This window comes from Dreissena polymorpha, chromosome 3 (genome assembly GCF_020536995.1).
Source record: "Dreissena polymorpha isolate Duluth1 chromosome 3, UMN_Dpol_1.0, whole genome shotgun sequence".
Taxonomy (NCBI): Eukaryota; Metazoa; Mollusca; class Bivalvia; order Myida; family Dreissenidae; genus Dreissena; species Dreissena polymorpha.
The window spans coordinates 150197364-150216948 of record NC_068357.1 but is presented as its reverse complement, the minus strand read 5'-3'; the positions used below and the strand labels follow the sequence as shown (position 1 = coordinate 150216948).

The window sequence follows — 19585 nt, the reverse complement described above, 5'->3', positions numbered from 1 at the left end:
GTCGAAACTCTTTAAAACTATGGAATATTGTTTATTACAGTAATATATTATCTTTATTGAGGATTAATCCATTTGAAAAAAGATTTTCTTTTGCTTCAGGTATATTGGGTACAATATTTTGCACTACCACACAATCGAGAACATAGTTATGTAAAAAATATGTAGTTATACTTATGTGTTGAAAACATACCATGTGTGCAAAAAAGTACTTATGTGCCACTTCACATAAAATCAGTCTCTTGCAATATTGCAAGTTATTTGTTGACAATTCATTTCATCATAAAAAAATTGTGAACACAAACTTATTTTTGTTCAGACCAGCCAGCACATTTTTTAAAGCTATGTTCATACTTATGTTACCTTTGGGACTCTGTTCTGATGCTAGTCTTCTGCGTTTAGAGGACTTGGCAGGTGTTTTGAAATCTTCATGTTGTATATCAAGTTCTAACTTCCTTTTTGCCTGAAATATACAAACCAAGATTAATATTTGAAAATGTTGAATGATATAGTGAGGTCTGCAATTTCTTTTGTTCTCCTCTTTAAGGCAAATAAATAAAACCATATCTCCCAATACAAATATAAATGATGAACACAGCCCTCAACCCCACCTCCTCCTGGGTGTGATCAGTGATGTAAATGCATAATGCATAATAATCACTACATTCCTCAAAATGACATGTCAAAAAATGTGTCCTGTGATATGAGCAGAACACTTCATTTTAAACAAGAAACTGAAGAAATTATTTATAACATATATTCAAATATTAACTTTTTGAAGAAACCTTAAGCCAAAGTTAAATGGGCTGGAAAAATTACATTATTCCAGTAAAACATACATATTTCTGTCGACACAGAACAGAGAAAAGTGACGGTTCTCTGCTTCCACGGCTCCAACACTCGGACAAGTACATTCCTTTTTTTGGGTTTATGACTTTATGACAAAATGTTTCGTCTACTCAGACACAACCCAATTCTCCATTAAACACTGTCAATTGACAAAATTTGCTTCCATTTAAAATGTTTACTTTATATTATTTTCGCAATAAATATAACGAAGCTCGTTATACAAATGTCACACTAATATTCCACACTGTTTTCAGTCTAATGGAAAATAAGACAGCTAATGTTTTGTTTTATGATGAGCACATTTTCAAGATTGACATCTAATAAACAAGTCACCACGATAAGCGACTGGTCAAGTACTGAAAAAAACTCAATTAATAATTGAAACAATATCCAGTAGGAGCATCATTTCCTATGTTGCATATTGTTCCAGAAATGACATATGACACCACTATTCCTTGCAATGCAATATAACTGTACACAGAATTAATGACACCTCAAAGCCAATATACATGTATTAATCAACAAAAGAGCATGTTAATGCATCCCTTAATCCCTTGGCCAGACTGTGAGAACATTCTCCCAATACTTCAACATATATCACAATGTTGTCTATAACAAATCTAATCATCTCCTCCAAATAAACCTACATGCACCAATTAGCACCCAATTAGTCATTGTTATAATATCAAAGAGAACCCATCATGAATGCATTATTCATCCATGCCTCCCTAATCAGTAGAATGTCTATTAGGTAATCATTAGTAGTTTTAGTACACTATTGAGCCCCAGGGCGGTTTATAACAGGTTCTGAATGTAATTGTGAGTAATGATTAGCTCCCTTTGATGGTGTGATTACAAAGCATTGTTATTTCATCAAAGTTAAACAGGAAATATGTTAACCATCAAGTATTAGTGTTACAAGGACCATCATTACAGTTAAGTTTGAGGACTTAACACAGTTTTTAAGCATGCATGATGATTAACTTATTCTAAAAGCTTCCTTTTTGGAGAAGGAAATGTTTCACAAATAATAGAAATCACAATTTCCTGTAATTTACATGTACATTTTTATATTGAAATCTTGAAGTATCAATGGAAAATTCAAATATATAGATGAAAAATACAAGATAATAACTTCCTATTCAAGCATGCATTAAGGGAAAAGGATGCCAAAAGTTAAAGTGTGTAAATAAATGTAAATTTCACTGAATAAGTTACTTTATTTCTAGACGAAGCATCTTTTTGCTTACCATAAAAAAGTTAATAAAAAATTATGATCAATATGGAATTTTGTTTTTGACACTAGATTAGGGAAAAAATAAAACACCATATGGATTAGCAAGAATATGACCCAATCATAGCTATAAAATCAGCTAAAATAATCAGTGGTTTCTTAACTGTTCGCTCATCAATACTGAAAGGCTGAGAATACACACACAGACGTATTGGTATGCAATATAAACCTGCCAAAGGCCATTCACATGCCAGCAGGTTATTGTAGCTGAGGCCCCTTTTCAGTTTCACAGTTCAGTGGACACTGGGCAAATGACCCATTTTTATTCCAATACACAATTCAGCTTTTGATAGAGAGACAGCAAAAAGGGTTCTGGTCCTAAAAAACTAGTCAGTACATACAACCCTTTACCGTTAGCCTTTGGCCAATCAGCACAAAGGAAGGGAAGAGGTCAGTGTTCGGGCTATGGGGTTGAACCCTTTGACCGAGAATAGGGCACAATGAAACTGTTATAGGGATTTCAAAGTGGGGCCAATTAAAGAATTCTAAACATGGAGAGCACCTCAATGTAAATATGAGAACTACGTTTTAGTGTTTCAATAAACAAAAACACATCTTTGTATTTTAATAAGAAATTAATCACAATACAATGCAATGAACAATAGCGGTAGTTACATCTGTCATAATGTTTTTTTTAAGATACGATTATCTAACTACAAGCTCCTGACCATTTGGATAGCTGCAGTCAGTAGAAATTGATTGACCAATGGCTACTAAAATGAACTTGACATTTTTACAAATTTTATTAAATTGACCAACTATCTATGAGCCTGATAAGAGTGCATTTTCCTGGTGATTGAATGCATGTTTGCAATGATTGTGATTAGAGTTCATGTTCACAGTGATTGTGAACATGTTCTGCAAGATAAGGATTGCATGGATGTTTGTATTGATTAGGCTGTGATTATTTTTTTAATCTCTATAAAGTACCGGAACGTGGAACTTTCCCAATTAGGAACAAACTACAAATTTCTGAATTGCTATAATAAAATGAAAGTTTCCCCAAAAGGGGCCTGAAAGGCCCAAATTTGCTCACCTGCAATACAAAAAAAATGACCTCCTGTGTGCAGCCCAAGATATAATTAGAACAAAATTAATGATCTGCCCAAGTATCCTGACGACAGTCAGTCTGGGACGTAACCCACTCGACCGTCGACTGAGTCGAGTGATTTTTGCGTCGGTCAAGTGAAAATTCTAAGCCGGTAGCCCGATCGGTCGAGTGCATTTTTTTCGTGTCCAGCTTTGTAACATGTCCAAAATAGATTCATATAGACGCTTATTCAAAACTACATTTGTTATTTCCCTGGTGCAATCACTGATCAGACGCTTATTGAACAGTGTTGTAAGTCAATCTCGAGAGACGCTATTATTATTACTGGGTGGAAAACTCGCAGCGATAAATTTGTTTTAATGTATTTTCTGCGATATTTTGAGGGCGCAATTCAAAAAAATCAACTGTAAATGTAAACAAGATGTGTTTGTGAAACACAATGTCCCCATATATGACCTTTGACCTTGAAGGATGACCTTGACCCTATACTTCTCAAAATGTGCAGCTCCATGAGATACACATGCATTTCAAATATAAAATTGCTAGCTTCAATATTGCAGAAGTGACATTACATGAGCAATTTTGACCCATATATTTGACCTTGAAGGATGACCTTGACCTTTCACCACTCAAAATGTGCAGCTCCATGAGATACACATGCATGCCAAATATGTTGCTATCTTCAATATTTCAAAAGTATTCATAAAATAAGCGATTTGGGCCACATATATTTGACCTCTGACCTTGAAGGATGACCTTGACCTTTCACCACTCAAAATGTGCAGCTCCATGAGATACACATGCCAAATCAAGTTGCTATCTTCAATATTGCAAAAGTACTCATAAAATGAGCGATTTTGGCCACAAATATTTGACATCTGACCTTGAAGGATGACCTTGACCTTTCACCACTCAAAATGTGCAGCTCCATGAGATACACATGCATGCCAAATATCAAGTTGCTATCTTGAATATTGAAATACTGCAAAAGTGTACATTAAATGAGCGATTTTGACCCATATATTTGACCTTTGACCTTGAAGGATGACCTTGACCTTTCACCACTCAAAATGTGCAGCTCCATGAGATACATATGCATGCAAAATATTAAGTTGCTATCTTCAATATTGCAAAAGTATTTATAAAATTAGCGATTTGGGCCACATATATTTGACCTCTGAACTTGAAGGATGACCTTGACCTTTCACCACTCAAAATGTGCAGCTCCATGAGATACACATGCATGCCAAATATCAAGTTTCTATCTTCAATATTGCAAAAGTACTCATAAAATGAGCGATTTTGGCCACATATATTTGACCTCTGACCTTGAAGGATGACCTTGACCTTTCACCACTCAAATAGTGCAGCTCCATGAGATACACATGCATGCCAAATATCAAGTTGCTATCTTGAATATTGAAATACTGCAAAAGTGTACATTAAATGAGCGATTTTGACCCATATATTTGACCTTGAAGGATGACCTTGACCTTTCACCACTCAAAATGTGCAGCTCCATAAAATACATATGCATGCCAAATATCAAGTTCCTATCTTCAATATTGCAAAAGTTATTGCAAATGTTATGCGCAAACCAACCAACCAACCAACCAACCAACCAACCAACAGAACAACAGAACAACAGACCAACCAACAGACCAACAGACAGGGCAAAAACAATATGTCCCCCACTACTATAGTGGGGGACATAAAAAATGCTTACAAATTGATAATACAAGTGTTTTCAGTATTATATTTACTTAGGTTGAACTTATATGGATGGGAGATGAACAAGATATTGAAATCTAAATAAAAAAAATTATTTTTTTTGTTTGGAAATCTTTCATCGGGAATTTTTAGCTCCCATTTGGGGAAAATATGTGCTCTTTTCAATTGGGAATGGGGCCAATTACTGGACCCTGTTTTGAATGAAAAAAACACTGCTAACCAACCAGATCCATTTTCAAACTTGTCCAAGATATTATTGCCACAAATCTTCTGGTTAAGTTTTATTAAGATCGCACAATAAATGTTGCCTGTAGAGTGTTATAGCCATATACAGATTAATTCCCCGCCCCCAGGCTGGCATGTTTCTCAAGCAACTGGAACCATTTTGGAACTTGTCCAAGATAGAATTGGGGCAATTCTTCTAAATAAGTTGCATGATAATTGGACATTAAATGTGGCCTCTAGAGTGTTAACAAGGTTTTACTAAAGCCATATTAGGAAAAATGCCCAGCCCCCTGGCGGCCATGTTTATTTCAAAGAACCGGAACCATTTTCAAACTCTTCGAGATAACATTGGAACAAATCTTCTGACAAAATTTCATGAAGATCGAACAATAAATGTGGCCTCTAGTTTTAACAAGGCAAATGTTGGCACTGCACTACATACGATAAAGCACAGGGGGCAAATGTCCACTTCTCAAATAAGCACTGGGGGGGGGGGGCATAATGTCCAGATGCAAAATAAGCACTGGGGGGGCTTATGTCCTACCTGTCATTTATACTAGGGGGGGGGGGGGGGGGGGGGGCGCGAATGTGCAAATGTTCATTTTTTCATTGGGGGCTTATGTCCTGGGGGGCCAGTGATTTTTTTGTCCAATTGGGAAAAGTACCCGTACTGGTCCAATTGGGAAAATTGAGTCGTGAAAACTGAAAACTGTGAAAAATCGAGTCGTGAAAACTCGTCAAATTTGGAAATTGGTGTATTTGATCTTATGCTCTCAAATACTTTAAAATTGATAACTAAGTAAAATATTTCAAGCTGTCAAGATTTTTTTTTTTTACCTAGGATTAAGCCATAGAGCTGCATAGGGAAACTAACTAAATCAGGGCCCTCAATCCATTTTAGGAGAAGTGGGGTCGCTACCCATAGCAGGGGGAATTTTCGCGGCGTTTTCCCTTTTGGGGGATTTTTTACTTACTATCTAATTATTACATTTGTACATGTTTGCACTATATTCATTGCTTATTTCATAATTTAGTATGTTTGACAAGATTAAATTAAAATAGAATTGAGATATAATAATCATGAGACATCTATCTATATAAAAAATAAAAAAAATTTTTTTTTTTTTTAGGGGGAATTTTTCCCCAAAAAAGGGGAAAAAGTATACTTTTCGGAGATGGGAATGCGGCCGTGGATTTGACAGATTGAGGGCCCTGTAAATGTTGCATTTAAAAAAAAATAAAAAATAAAAAATTATTTTTTTTTTTAACTTAAATTGGGAATTTTTTGGACAGCAATTGGGAAATTTGTAGTTTTTTCGTAATTGGGAAAGTGCCGTTTACCAGTACTTTATAGAGAAGGAAAACAAGAGATGTATTCGTCAGAAACACAATGCCCCCTATTGCCCCACTTTGAAATTAAAAGAAAAAATATTTTTTTGACCTTTGACCTTGAAGGATGACCTTGACCTTGAACTTCCACCACTCAAAATGTGCAGCTTCATGAGAACGCCGCTTTGACATTTTAAAATTTTTGTTTGACCTTTGACCTTAAAGATGACCTTGACCTTGAACTTCCACCACTCAAAATGTGCAGCTTCATGAGATACACATGCATGCCAAACATCAAGTTGCTATCTTCAATACTGCATAAGTTATGGTCAACGTTAAAGTTTTTTCGGACAGACGGACAAACTGACATATTGACAGACATACTGACGGACAGTTCAACTGCTATATGCCACCCTACCGGTAGCATAAAAAAAGCTGGGGGCTTATGTCTGGATCCAGCACAACACAGAATGGAAAAAAGACGATCACAAAAGCTCCCCATGAGAACATAGTAAATGATTGCAGTGTTCTGCCGTGAATCTTTACTGTTGCGGACAGGGACCCTTTAAGGTTAAAAATAGTGGGGACAAAAGGCAAAAATCAGGGGACGCATAGATATATTTGTAGCAGAATTAAATTTTCAGGAACATATTACCTTTTACTTGCACTCTTAAACTTGCTTGATTTCTTCTTGCAGCCAGTCCACAGGATGTAACATTTTTATTCAAACTTGAACATTTAAAAAAACTTTACAGTTACAGGTATTCAATGTCTACATCTGCTTGAAATTAGAGGCAAAGATTCGCCTTTGCTTTACACTTCTCCAGTGATCTAAAGCCCTTTCAAAGCCGAATTCCTCTAATGAACCTCTTTCTAGACAGTCAGCCGCTCTTCAACTTTTCACATGACAGTCTGTTCCTGAGAGATGTTCTGATTTGATTTTGGTAGCTGATTCCACGTTCTCAGCATGACGTGTCAAAGTACTTGTTCGATAATTAGAATTACCGATAGTATACAGTAGGCGTTTTCTTTTTAGTGCTTTATGCACAAACTGCATGTCATTTTGTTGTTGTTTAACAGTAACCAAGAAAATTCTCGAAGCCAATTTGCTTGGAATGTACGTTTAGGATCAGACTTTTTTCATCATTGATAAACGATTTTGGGACTTGGGAAGACTGACGGTTGCGGTGTTATTATTATCGTCATATTTTCTCATTTTACTTGCCAGAAGAAAAAAAACTCAAAATGGATTTGGTTTTCTTCGGCCGGTCACTTTCCCAGGCTTGGCGAAATTGCCGGTCCGCCGGTCCTGACCGGCAGATTTCAATTTGGTCCGGCAGGTTTAACAAGAATGTCGGTCCTGGTGACCGGCAAAATGTGAAATGATTGCAAACAAATCTTTTTTTTTCAAGTTGAAAATTCGAAGAGCTAATCGCTTACTACATCATGAAAATGAAATCGCTCGTTGTTTTGATGTTTGCTGTAGGTTTGTTACGTACAATTAGCAAATCCAACTTGTTACACAACACCTACTTTAAACTCGTTTGCAAAATCGCCAACTGCGTTCTAACAAAAAAGATCTTGATAGCTTTTACATATTTTTCGAGTAGGATAAGGACAATAAAATATGGTATCGTGATCAACACAGCCATATGCATACGCCATTTTTCATAAGTGTAAAGAGTACAGTGCATTATGGGGCAGAGCTTTCATTGGACGAGCGAATTTAAATTTAGATTGAATGCAATACGATACATGTACAAAGAAATGTTTTTATTGCATCATATGCAGTGCCATGTAAAAAAACGTGCTTCCCGGGGACTTTCTGATACTGGTCAAAAATGAAAATGAATCTCTGTTAACAATTACACTGCGTTAGCATGTAAATAAATCGTCTTTTTTATTTAATTAATTACTAGTAAACGTTCTGAAAAATGAAATGCCTTAATCATTAAATGTCAGGTAACGTGTTTTGTACTGTGCGCAGTATATTTTAACAGCCGCTCCAAACTGCAATCATATTAAAGTAAGAATGTTTAAATCGTTTCGAATAACTTAAATTTGATAATTATTAGGCTTGCACATACGTTATTGAAATTATCGCACCGAACCGTTCTAATAGGGAATACATGTAATAAAAACTGACACGCGAATTTTTCACAACATGATTGACATTACACAACCGATTAACACCAATTAGCTGCCAGTGTAACCTCTAAGCGATTAAAATCAATTTAACGGCCGGTTGAATAAAGAGATCAAGATGTGATCGCTGCCATTTTTGAATTTTCTAGTTAAGTTGTTGTTGCTTTACGGTCCGGCTAAATTTTCTCCGGACCGGCACATTTTCTGAAATGCCTGTCCAGATGACCGGCAGATTTTTTCTAATTTCGCCATGCCTGCTTTCCGCCATTTTCATAGGTGTGGAAATTTCCTTGATAGCTAACTGGTTGTTATAATCTCAACTGACCAATGAAAATAAGTGTTATTTAAGTAAATTAACAATTGGCTGCGTAATGACGTCACGTCCAATGAAATAAATTGTTCTAGTTACGCATTCACTATTACTTAACCGACTTACAAATTGAATCGATTAGTTTTATTCCCAATTCCTGTGCGTCCGCGGACCCATATACGGAAAACGGGTGTGGACAAATCTGTTGTTTTTGCGCCAATGACGCAAGGGCGCATCCACGGCAGAACACTGTGATTGTAGTTAATATTGCGATTTTAAGATAAATTTGCAGTTGCCATATGATTTGATCGTTAAGAAGCTTGATTACTTTGAGTAGTTTTACACAATAAAATAGAAATGGCCAAAAGTGTTTGGGATGCAGTTTGGATGGGATTCAACAGTAGTACATTCAATAAAATAACACCTGAGACCACACCTGTATTCAAATGCCTTACATAATTATGGATAATAAACATTCAAAACTTCTTTCTCTAATCATTGAACTGAATCAGCACACAAACTAAATCCCTAAACCACAGGATACACTCAACTATACACATTTTAACCAGTCTGATACACTGTTTGCACAGACACAATGCTATTGGCAGATCCTTCAGTGTATAGCCATAAACCCCTGTTAATGGACCCCTTACTTATCTTATCTAACCAGTTGCCCTGTATTATGCAAGCAAGCTGTCATAAACCTTGTGAACACACTATGTGGCCCTTAAATGAACAATCTGCAATGGTATGTCAATATTTACTGTGTCATCACTTTTTCTTTCAGTAATTCTCAGTTTTGAAATTGAAAGGAAATAGATCTTCCCAGCAAGATAGGGCATCATAGTTTAAAGAAATCTAAACGGATATTCTTTCCTTGTAACTCACTTTGAAGTTTACAATTTGTTTCCTTGAAATCTATGTAAATAACGCATGGTATAAAACTTACTGGTTGAATGCACTTGTTTCAGTTTTGAAGTAAACAAATTAAAACCACAAGACCAAAGAATTGCATTTTCATGAAAACGGTTAACCAAGTATGCAACTTTTAATAGTTTCATACTGATAAAACATAAAATAATACATTTAACATGAAGATATCAGTTGAATGCATATTGCAACTTCAAACTCATTGGTTCTACATTCAAAAACTCTGTCACCAATAGGGATGAGATTGGATCTAGTAATATGACCGAACCACATAAAAACAGCCAAAAAAGCCCTGGCCTTGTTAGCTAGACAGTTGTTTCAATAACTGATAATGCAATTATTGGCTGAGGACCAAATTCTTGCAGCCCCATGGAAACTCACAGCCAAGCCGTGGCCTTAGCTTCACCTTTTAACTGATGTGCACATCCCTTCAATACACATACTGAAACCAGACACCTCACACCATGTCAAAAGCAATTAAATTCACATTACCAGGGCCCCTGAAAAGCAAACTGACCACAGCTATGCCCCAGAAATCCCTTTACACAATGGCAGTGTCCCTACATAACATCTAACCGCACTCCAGCGCAATTTCTCTAAAATCCCTGTGTCCCTTTTGACCCCTAACTGGCCAAACAGTTGACCTTTACATGGCAAGTTCAGGTTGCTCTTTTAAAATTAATTCAGCATGGTCCGACTGGTTTTAGATGGGAAACATGGTCATAAACAAGCATCAACTTCAGATAAATGAATGTCATCAGCTGCAGCTTGCAAGATGCCAAGCAATCATGGCAGAATGACATCACTGATCTTGCCAGAATCTAACATACATAATTACAAGTGGCATGGTGTGGGCCACAAACTGTGATGGCACAATAACCTTCAATAAAAGTGATTTGTTGCTTGGATATTCAAAAAAGCCAGAATGTCATTGACATGGTTAAGATGTCTTATTGTTAAAAAAAGCAAGGCATGCAATAAATTGTCATATTATTGCATATTAACAAAACCCCTTGAGGCCCAATTCTAGTACCTAAAAAGCCCTGATAACTTTTTCTTTCCAGGAGGCCTTGCAAAATGATGCAAGATGATTCAATCTCAGTGGTAACAGAAGTGTAAGGAGGAAATCTGCCTGGAGCCTAAGGGTATGACACAAGCAGCGTTTTTTCTTCTTTATACAAAAATGTAGAACAACACTTTCCCAATGGTGAAAAAAACTAAACATTTCCCAATTGCTGTCCTAAATATCCTGATTTAAGACAAAAGAAAGGCAGGGGTTGAAGAATCCACTCGACCGCTCGCATATACGAGTGAAGTTGGCGGTGGGGCGAGAAAAATTTGTTAAATACTCGACCGACCGGGCGAGTGCTGTTTTTCAAGTTGAGAAATATAAATTCAGTTCCAGAACTCCTTCCACATCGATACAAATTGCGAACAAATTTTCGAACGAACATTAAATACGTTTAGTACATGAAGAAACTGCACTCTGGTTTTGACAATGAAAAATGACGTCACAGGCACAGTAAAAATAATTCTTGAAATCGGCTGCGCTCTTTGCTAATCGATTAAAAGTGAATAAAACTGTTAAATATATTGGTCATTCCGTGAATTTTAATGTAAATATCAACAAAACAATAATACATCACTGGTTAATTATACTACTTTTAATATTTAATTAAAAATAAACAGAAACAAGATGTGTTTGTGAAACCCAATGTCCCCCTTTATGATGTTTGACATTGTAGGATGACCTTGACCTTGTGAAGGATGACCTTGACCTTTCACCACTCAAAATGTGCAGCTCCATGAGATACACATGCATGCCAAATATCAAGTTGCTATCTTCAATATTGCAAAAGTATTCATAAAATAAGCGATTTGGGCCACATATATTTATATATTTGACTTCTGACCTTGAAGGATGACCTTGACCTTTCACCACTCAAAATGAGCAGCTCCATGAGATGCACATGCATGCCAAATATCAAGTTGCTATCTTCAATATTGCAAAAGTATTCATAAAATAAGCGATTTGGGCCACATATATTTATATATTCGACTTCTGACCTTGAAGGATGACCTTGACCTTGACCTTTCACCACTCAAAATGAGCAGCTCCATGAGATGCACATGCATGCCAAATATCAAGTTGCTATCTTCAATATTGCAAAAGTATTCATAAAATGAGCGGTTTTGGTCACATATAATTGACCTCTGACCTTGAAGGATGACCTTGACCTTTCACCACTCAAAATGTGCAGCTTCATGAGATACACATGCATGCCAAATATGAAGTTGCTATCTTCAATATAGCAAAAGTTATTGCAAAATGTTAAAGTTGGCGCAAACAGACCAACGTACAGACCAACAGACAGGGCAAAAACAATATGTCCCCCACTACTATAGTGGGGGACATAAAAATTGGGGTGGGGGGGGGGGGGGTATAGTGTGAGGGTGTGGTGGTAATTTGTGAGATGATCTTAAAAAAAATAAAAAATAATAATAATAATTAGGGGGGGAAATTCGGGTGGGGGGAGGGGGGGGTGGGGATTCTTGGGTGCGATGGTTGGACGGTATTTCAAACATAAAATAATAAAAATAAATATTTGTGTTTTTTAACCGTTTCAAAAAAAAATTGGGGGGTGGGGTGGGGGGGTATAGTGTGAGGGTGTGGTGGTCATTTGTGAGATGATGTTAAAAAAAAAAAAAAAAAAAAAATTAGGGGGGGGTGGGATTCGGGTGGGGGGAGGGGGGTGGTGGGGGGGATTCTTGGGTGCGATGGTTGGACGGTATTTCAAACATAAAATAATAAAAATAAATATTTGTGTTTTTTAACCGTTTAAAAAAATATATTGGGGGGGGGGGTGGGGGGGGGGTATCATATGAGGGTGGGTTGGTCATTTTTTAGATGATCTTAAAAAAAAATAAAAAAAATAAATAAATTTAGTGGGGGGAAGGTGGGGGAGGGCACGGGGGATGGTTTGGGTGGAGTCTATTGTGGTATGTCAGGTAAGAGTAGTTTTGTCAAAGTATCAATCAAATCTAGTCATAAATAAAGAAGTTATGGCAATTTTAGCAAAATTTAACAATTTGACCTTGAGAGTCAAGGTCATTCAAAGGTCAAGGTAAAATTCAACTTGCAAGGTACATTAACCTCATGATAGCATGAAAGTATTTGAAGTTTGAAAGCAATAGCCTTGATACTTACGAAGTAAAGTGGATCGAAACACAAAATTTAACCATATATTCAAAGTTACTAAGTCAAAAAAGGGCCATAATTCCGTAAAAATGACAACCAGAGTTATGCAACTTGTCCTTTTACTGTACCCTTATGATAGTTTGCGAGTGTTCCAAGTATGAAAGCAATATCTATGATACTTTAGGGGTAAAGTGGATCAAAACACAAAACTTAACCAAATTTTCAATTTTCTAAGTATAAAGGGCCCATAATTCTGTCCAAATGCCAGTCAGATATACATAACTTTGCCTGCACAGTCCCCTTATGATAGTTAATAAGTGTTGCAAGTATGAATGCAATAGCTTTGATACTGTAGGAATAAAGTGGACCTAAACACAAAATTTAACCAAATTTTCAATTTTCTAAGTATAAAAAGGGCACATAATTCTGTCAAAATTCCAGTCAGAGTTACATTACTTTGCCTGCACAGTACCCTTATGTTAGTTAGTAAGTGTTGCAAGTATGAAAGCAATAGCTTTGATACTTAAGGAATAAAATGGACCTAAACACAAAACTTAACCAAAATTTTCAATTTTCTAAGTATAAAAAGGGTACATAATTCTGTCAAAATGCACGCCAGAGTTATCTAACTTTGCCTGCCCAGTCCCCTCATGATAGTAAGTAAGTGTATCAAGTTTGAATGCAAAAGCATTGATACTTTCTGAGAAAAGTGGACCTTAACGCAAAACTTAACCAAAATTTTCAATTTTTTAAGTATAAAAAGGGCACATAATTCTGTCAAAATGCACGCCAGAGCTATCTAACTTTGCCTGCCCAGTCCCCTCATGATAGTAAGTAAGTGTACCAAGTTTGAATGCAATAGCATTGATACTTTCTGAGAAAAGTGGACCTAAACGCAAAACTTAACCGGACGCCGACGCAAACGCCGACGCCAAGGTGATGACAATAGCTCATTTTTTTTTTTCAAAAAATAGATGAGCTAAAAAAGATGAAATTAAATACCTAAAAATAAATGTAAAAGTAAGTAGGGGCTAATGTCCTAAGGGGCTTTAGTCCTATGGGGCTAATGTTCAAAGGGACTAATGTCCTAGGGGCTAATGTCCCAGAGGGCTAATGTCCTACACTCAAGTTAGTTAATATGCTTCAACATGCATATTAAAATTGCAATTATCTATAAATTCTTAAATATACCATTTAATCATAATCTCTTTAAGACTATGAATTTAATTCAGCATGTTTTTTTAAATAAATATCATACAATGGTGAAAACATTTGCAAATACTAACAAACACGCTTTGGTGTTCTTGCTGTGTAATTGATGTATTAAATAAAGTTACAATTATATATTTCATTTGTTTACCTTTCAATATCCTCAGTTCCATTGTACAGCTTGAAAAACATAATAAAGCAGAATATGCATATGAATCTGATTATACACAGATCCAATAACATATCAATAAATCATGTTTGTCTCTTTTCCTTTTCGAACGCTACTAATCTTAAATGCTTTAACTTTGTGAGTAGACTAACTCCAATTTCCCAACACTGATTTCCGCACATTCACTGTGAAGATTTCTTAAATTCTAATAAATATTTGTTTTTTTATCTCAAACGTCGTATGTTGCATTAAATGACACACGCATGAAATTATTCCCTAATAACCATATGATATCCGTAGTTAATTTGAATGTTATTTATCATTTTCGCTGCTCATTGCAAATTTCTCGTCTGCTTGCCGCCATCTCAAACGTGTGCAGAAACAGGCGTTAACAATCGGGATACATTGACTATCGTTGGTATCCTCCGCAATATAGAGAGAGATGTGTGGATAGCAACGTAAAATCGTATTCGGCAACATTCGCGAACAATACGTAAGTCAGTTGTCGTTCGGCGACGACTAGTCAAGCTCGATCGGCACTCATGGTACGAAATTAACGCAAAATGACATTGTTATCTTATTGGCTTTATTGGGAAAATTTTGTAATTTTTTGGGAAATTTGGTCAGATTTTTGGGAAAAAAATTAATTTTTTGCAATTGGGAAGCAGCCGAATATCGGCGGTAATTTTGGGCAAAAAAAATCACTGTTTTATGATCAATTTTTACGATTTTGACGGGTTTTTTTTTTGCACAAGGTTCCAATTGGGACATTTTATTCAGGTAAGGTAAAAACTTCAATTTTGGATTGGGAATGGGGCCTAAATTCGGCCCTACAGGAATGGGGAAAAGGCCTGATCTTCCTTCTACCATGCACATTTTGCATGACACTTCTAGTTTGTAATGTAACTGAATTAAAATAAACTTTCACAACAACAGAAACTTTGCATTAACACAAAGTACGCAAGCAATCAGGAACAAAAATTCACCATGTGATGAAAAGAATGTCAAAATATTTGACTGGTTTTTTACCGATTCCAATTTTTTGCATTTTCATTGTTGTTGTTGTTGTAATGCGTTAAGGGAGATAATCAAGCAACGTCTTTGCTTCATAGCAAAAAGGAGCAAAATTACCGAAAAGACACGCAAATTTCGTAAAGTCAATTACCGATTTCCAAATCTGAGTGATTTTCAACCGGCCAAAATCTGATTTCAAACGGCCGATTTGGCCGGCTCTTATTGAGAACCCTGAGAAAAATATTGCATAATTAAATTATCTGTTGCCTTGAATTTGTTTTAAAAACAGTAAAATATGTTAAATTGATTATTTAAGACTTTATTTATTTTCCCCAAACTCCGGCGTTTCGCGCGATTTTTCCCCCAAAAATCCGACGTTTTGCGCAATTTTTCCCCTCAAAAAAGGCCAGGCCCTTTCCCCAAAATCAGATAAAAACCCCTGTGTCAGCAACAAATCAAATACACCATTTTCCCCAATTTGAAAACTTCACAACACCAACTTTCCCAATATCAGGTTTTTCCGCATTAATTATTCCCAATGAGGCCGGTACCGGTACTTTTCCCAATTTGGCAAATAAAACCACTGACAAGGCATTAAAGCTTAGAATGCAAAAGGTCATTCTTTTAATCCTTTCTAATTGTAAATTATGAACTGTTGGCAGTCCTTAAGAGTGTATATAAATTTGTAAAAGTACCACTGGACAAGATGTAATTTGTAATGGTACTCTGCTTGCCATCAGTGGTTACCAGACTGTACTATAAAACTGTGCATGGCTTTCAAGAGGTGGAAACACTACTTTTCAATTCAAATATTAAATAAATATATTTATTTCACAAACATAAAAATTAAATAATAACATCACAGGGCAAATGAATAATGATTATATTGGCATTGGTCTGACTCCACAGACTTGACACAAACTCCAAATTGCTAAGACATAAAGCGGTTAATTAATGTTGACCCCTATAGTGGCAATCTACATGGTAATAGTGTGAATTACCTAAAAATGACACTATCCTGTGATACTTTTATAAGGTGTTCTGTTGCATAACCCATTGAATTACCAATAATTCACACTGTCTGGGGAACTCTGTGTGGGTCCTTCTTTGACGTTAACCATAAAACACCAGTCCACCAATGTTAGAGCTAAGCTGATAATTGCATTGATACATGGTACACCCTCTGATTACATCACAGGGACTCTAAACAGGGTCCTTGCAAGTTTTGTTCAAGGGTTGGATTGAGAAGTCCGAGGTAAGGTAAATTCTTCCAACTGATTTTGGCAGAGATGTACATAAACCTCTGAACACAGACCTAGTTGAACTCAACTACATTATTTCAATTACTTATTTAGCTAATTAACACCCAGGAAGCATTTCAAATTGTGTGTTAATCTTACACATGTATTACCCACAAGACTCATCACAAATAAAATTACACACTAATTTAATTATCTCAATAAATCTGACAGGTACACCATGTAGGGTTAATCATTTCTACATTATTCTTTTACGAACAGTGGTCTGACAATACAAGAGATCATTATCCAGTTAGTGTCACTATAAAGGTAGATAGCCTCCAGCAATAGTGATGCAACTTCTCAGAGGGGTTACAGGGTGATACATAGTGGATAAACACATCACCTGAGGGGTGTGTAACAAACACAACCAGAAAGATGAATGAATTTAAGAACTTACGAAAGCAGCGAAACACATTTTAATGTTAATTAAGAGACAAACATTAATATAATATGCAACAGGCAATACATTTAGTTCCCCAATCCAATTGCGAATAGGCCTGTCAATTGACTTATGAAAACACCATTTTTTAGAAAAGAGGTGTTTATAAAATTAAATTGGTTCAGGTCTCATAGACAAATTTCTAGAATCCCATGTCACCCAAAGTGTTGGGCTTACCAGTTAGCATGAAGACTGGCAGTTGAGTTGTTGTGCCATTACTTTTTAGAAGCAGCATTTAGATTTTGTTAAAAGACTGCTTGTATTATTTTAGCTGCACACAGCAGAGTTATTTTACTTTTTAAGATTCGTGTGCAAGCAGCTTTAACAGAACGTGGGCACACAGAAGTGTCCAAACAAAACCGCACAGACAAATGATAACTGCATTTACACAATCACAAATAAAACTGTTACTAACTAAACCCTAAACGGATATATTGTTTAGGATATATTAAAGTTCAGGAAGGAAGTGTTGTTATGCTGACACACGGTGAATACACAAATCAAGACGTGTGGTCATGCAAGGTCAAAATCCTTACGTTCAATGAAGCGTGCAAAAAAAGCTTCCATTTTCCGGTACTTTTTTCTTACCTGAGTACGTGGTGTGGTTATGTTTTCCGATAAAGGTCTATACGAATGTCCACTAGGAGTCAAACCCTGCGATCCCGACACATAACTCCACTGGGAAGTCTCATCTTTCACATTCGAAAGTGTATGTGATGACCTGTATGAGGGCGAACTGAAAATGCTTGTCAAGTTCATAATTTGCTCAGATTCCGAACTGTCATCCTGTTCTTGCTTTATCACGGGGTAAGAATAGCGTCTATTAGTCACTGCACCACCACGCGACATTGTCTAACACGACCCTGTCTATTTTTTCCAGATTTTTTTTACTTTCTTCACCGGCCACGTAACATAAATGGACAAAGGAAGTTGAAATCCTAGATATAAACACTGCGAAAGAAGTTATTTTTCTTTTTATCACAATTCAATATTATAAAAATAAATACACACATTTATTAAATGAACTGTCCTCCGTCGATCCATGTATATACATCCGATGCTGATGTTAGCTAACACAGCAGATGACAACGATTTTAAGTACAGGTATCCATTTTCCGTCAGCTGTAATCTTCATTCAATCATTTGGACGTTTGCAATAACAAAGCAAAGCGCGCGAAATCGTATTTCCCGCGAGCAAACGTCAAGCTGAATATGCCCTGGCATGGGTTTATCAAAAATTAAGTACTCTATATTTGTGCCATCGTAAATAATTGAGAGTACTTCCTCTTAAATTAACAATTCTTCACAAATAACTAATGCTCGATAGCATATATAATTACATTTAATATCGCATACGTTTTAGTGAGTTAGTATTTTCTTGAAAACTGAATGTTATATTTTGCATATGCGTCATTCATGTATATTCATTCATTCAAAAAATGTAAACAAACCAACTTGTACTATCAGCTCTTCGTTCTTATTTCAGTATATCTACTTTTGTTCTATATCTATAGATATATGGTTAACAATATCTAATAATGCGAAGAAAGCCACGAAATCTGGCGCAAGGTTATTGATTTGCATGTGATGCTGCTAAGAAATGCGTAGAAAAAGGAATTTGCTGTCTCATTGATATACTCTTTATCTTTCATCAACCACAACCACAATCAACGCCGTATATCTTTTTTAAAGACATTTCTTGTTTCTTATACATTTCGTTGTTATAACGTTATATAAAATATATCGAGGGCTCCGAAGAACATTACTATTTGCGTTCTTAACATTTTAGCCCAAGTTATGTAAAGTGCGCGTGTTTTTTTCGTGTTCTTTAACCGTGGCTATTGGGACCAACATCCGTTTAATGTTATAAGGACAAACCATATTCATATTTCATATAATGACGCTGAAGCCGCCTGTTTCAATGAGGGACAGGTGTGAAGGCACGCGCTCAGCCTCATTTTGAGTTCAACAGTTGCAAAGTAACGCCGGGGTATCGATCCGCGTCTCGCGTTCCTCAGCACGCTGCTGGCTTGGGATCCGCGGAACACCCCTCTCGGGAGAGCCTTTGATGTGAGAATTGATTATTATTTGAAAATTCAACAGATGCGATTAATTATGACGATTGTAAACGAATTTTCAGGGACCTGAAAGGATCTGCGCGTCAGTGGCTTTTTGTTTGCTTTCTGAGAAATTTCGCAACTCCACTTGATTCGAACGATCTGAAGTACATGAAAGGAAATGGTAATTAATAGACCCTGGAGCCCATGTTATCTGTGGTAATGTAGTCATCACGTGCTGTGTTTGAATGGTCGTGGGGACATACGAAGTTGATGAAAGTTGAATTGCACATAAAACAATTCATGAACTCGATAGCCGCGCAATTCGTTAAATGG

At 36.2% G+C, this 19585-nt stretch overlaps 1 protein-coding gene across 3 annotated transcripts in view; it reads right to left on the bottom strand.

Annotated features, from left to right (window-relative positions):
* The window catches only part of LOC127871967 (transcription factor E2F3-like), a 34383-nt gene extending 16029 nt beyond the window's left edge, over positions 1–18354 (bottom strand). For 2 of the 3 annotated variants that reach the window (XM_052415265.1, XM_052415266.1), the window contains exons 1-2: positions 17781–18340; positions 361–460 (exon numbers count right to left, since the gene is read on the bottom strand). In XM_052415265.1, the coding sequence (XP_052271225.1) occupies positions 361–460; positions 17781–18041 (361 nt within the window). In that variant the 5' untranslated portion in view covers positions 18042–18340. Of the gene's footprint in view, positions 1–360; positions 461–17780 lie in introns of all 3 variants that reach the window. The other variant, XM_052415267.1, reaches the window with a different exon arrangement.
* Between the last annotated feature and the right edge of the window lie 1231 nt (positions 18355–19585).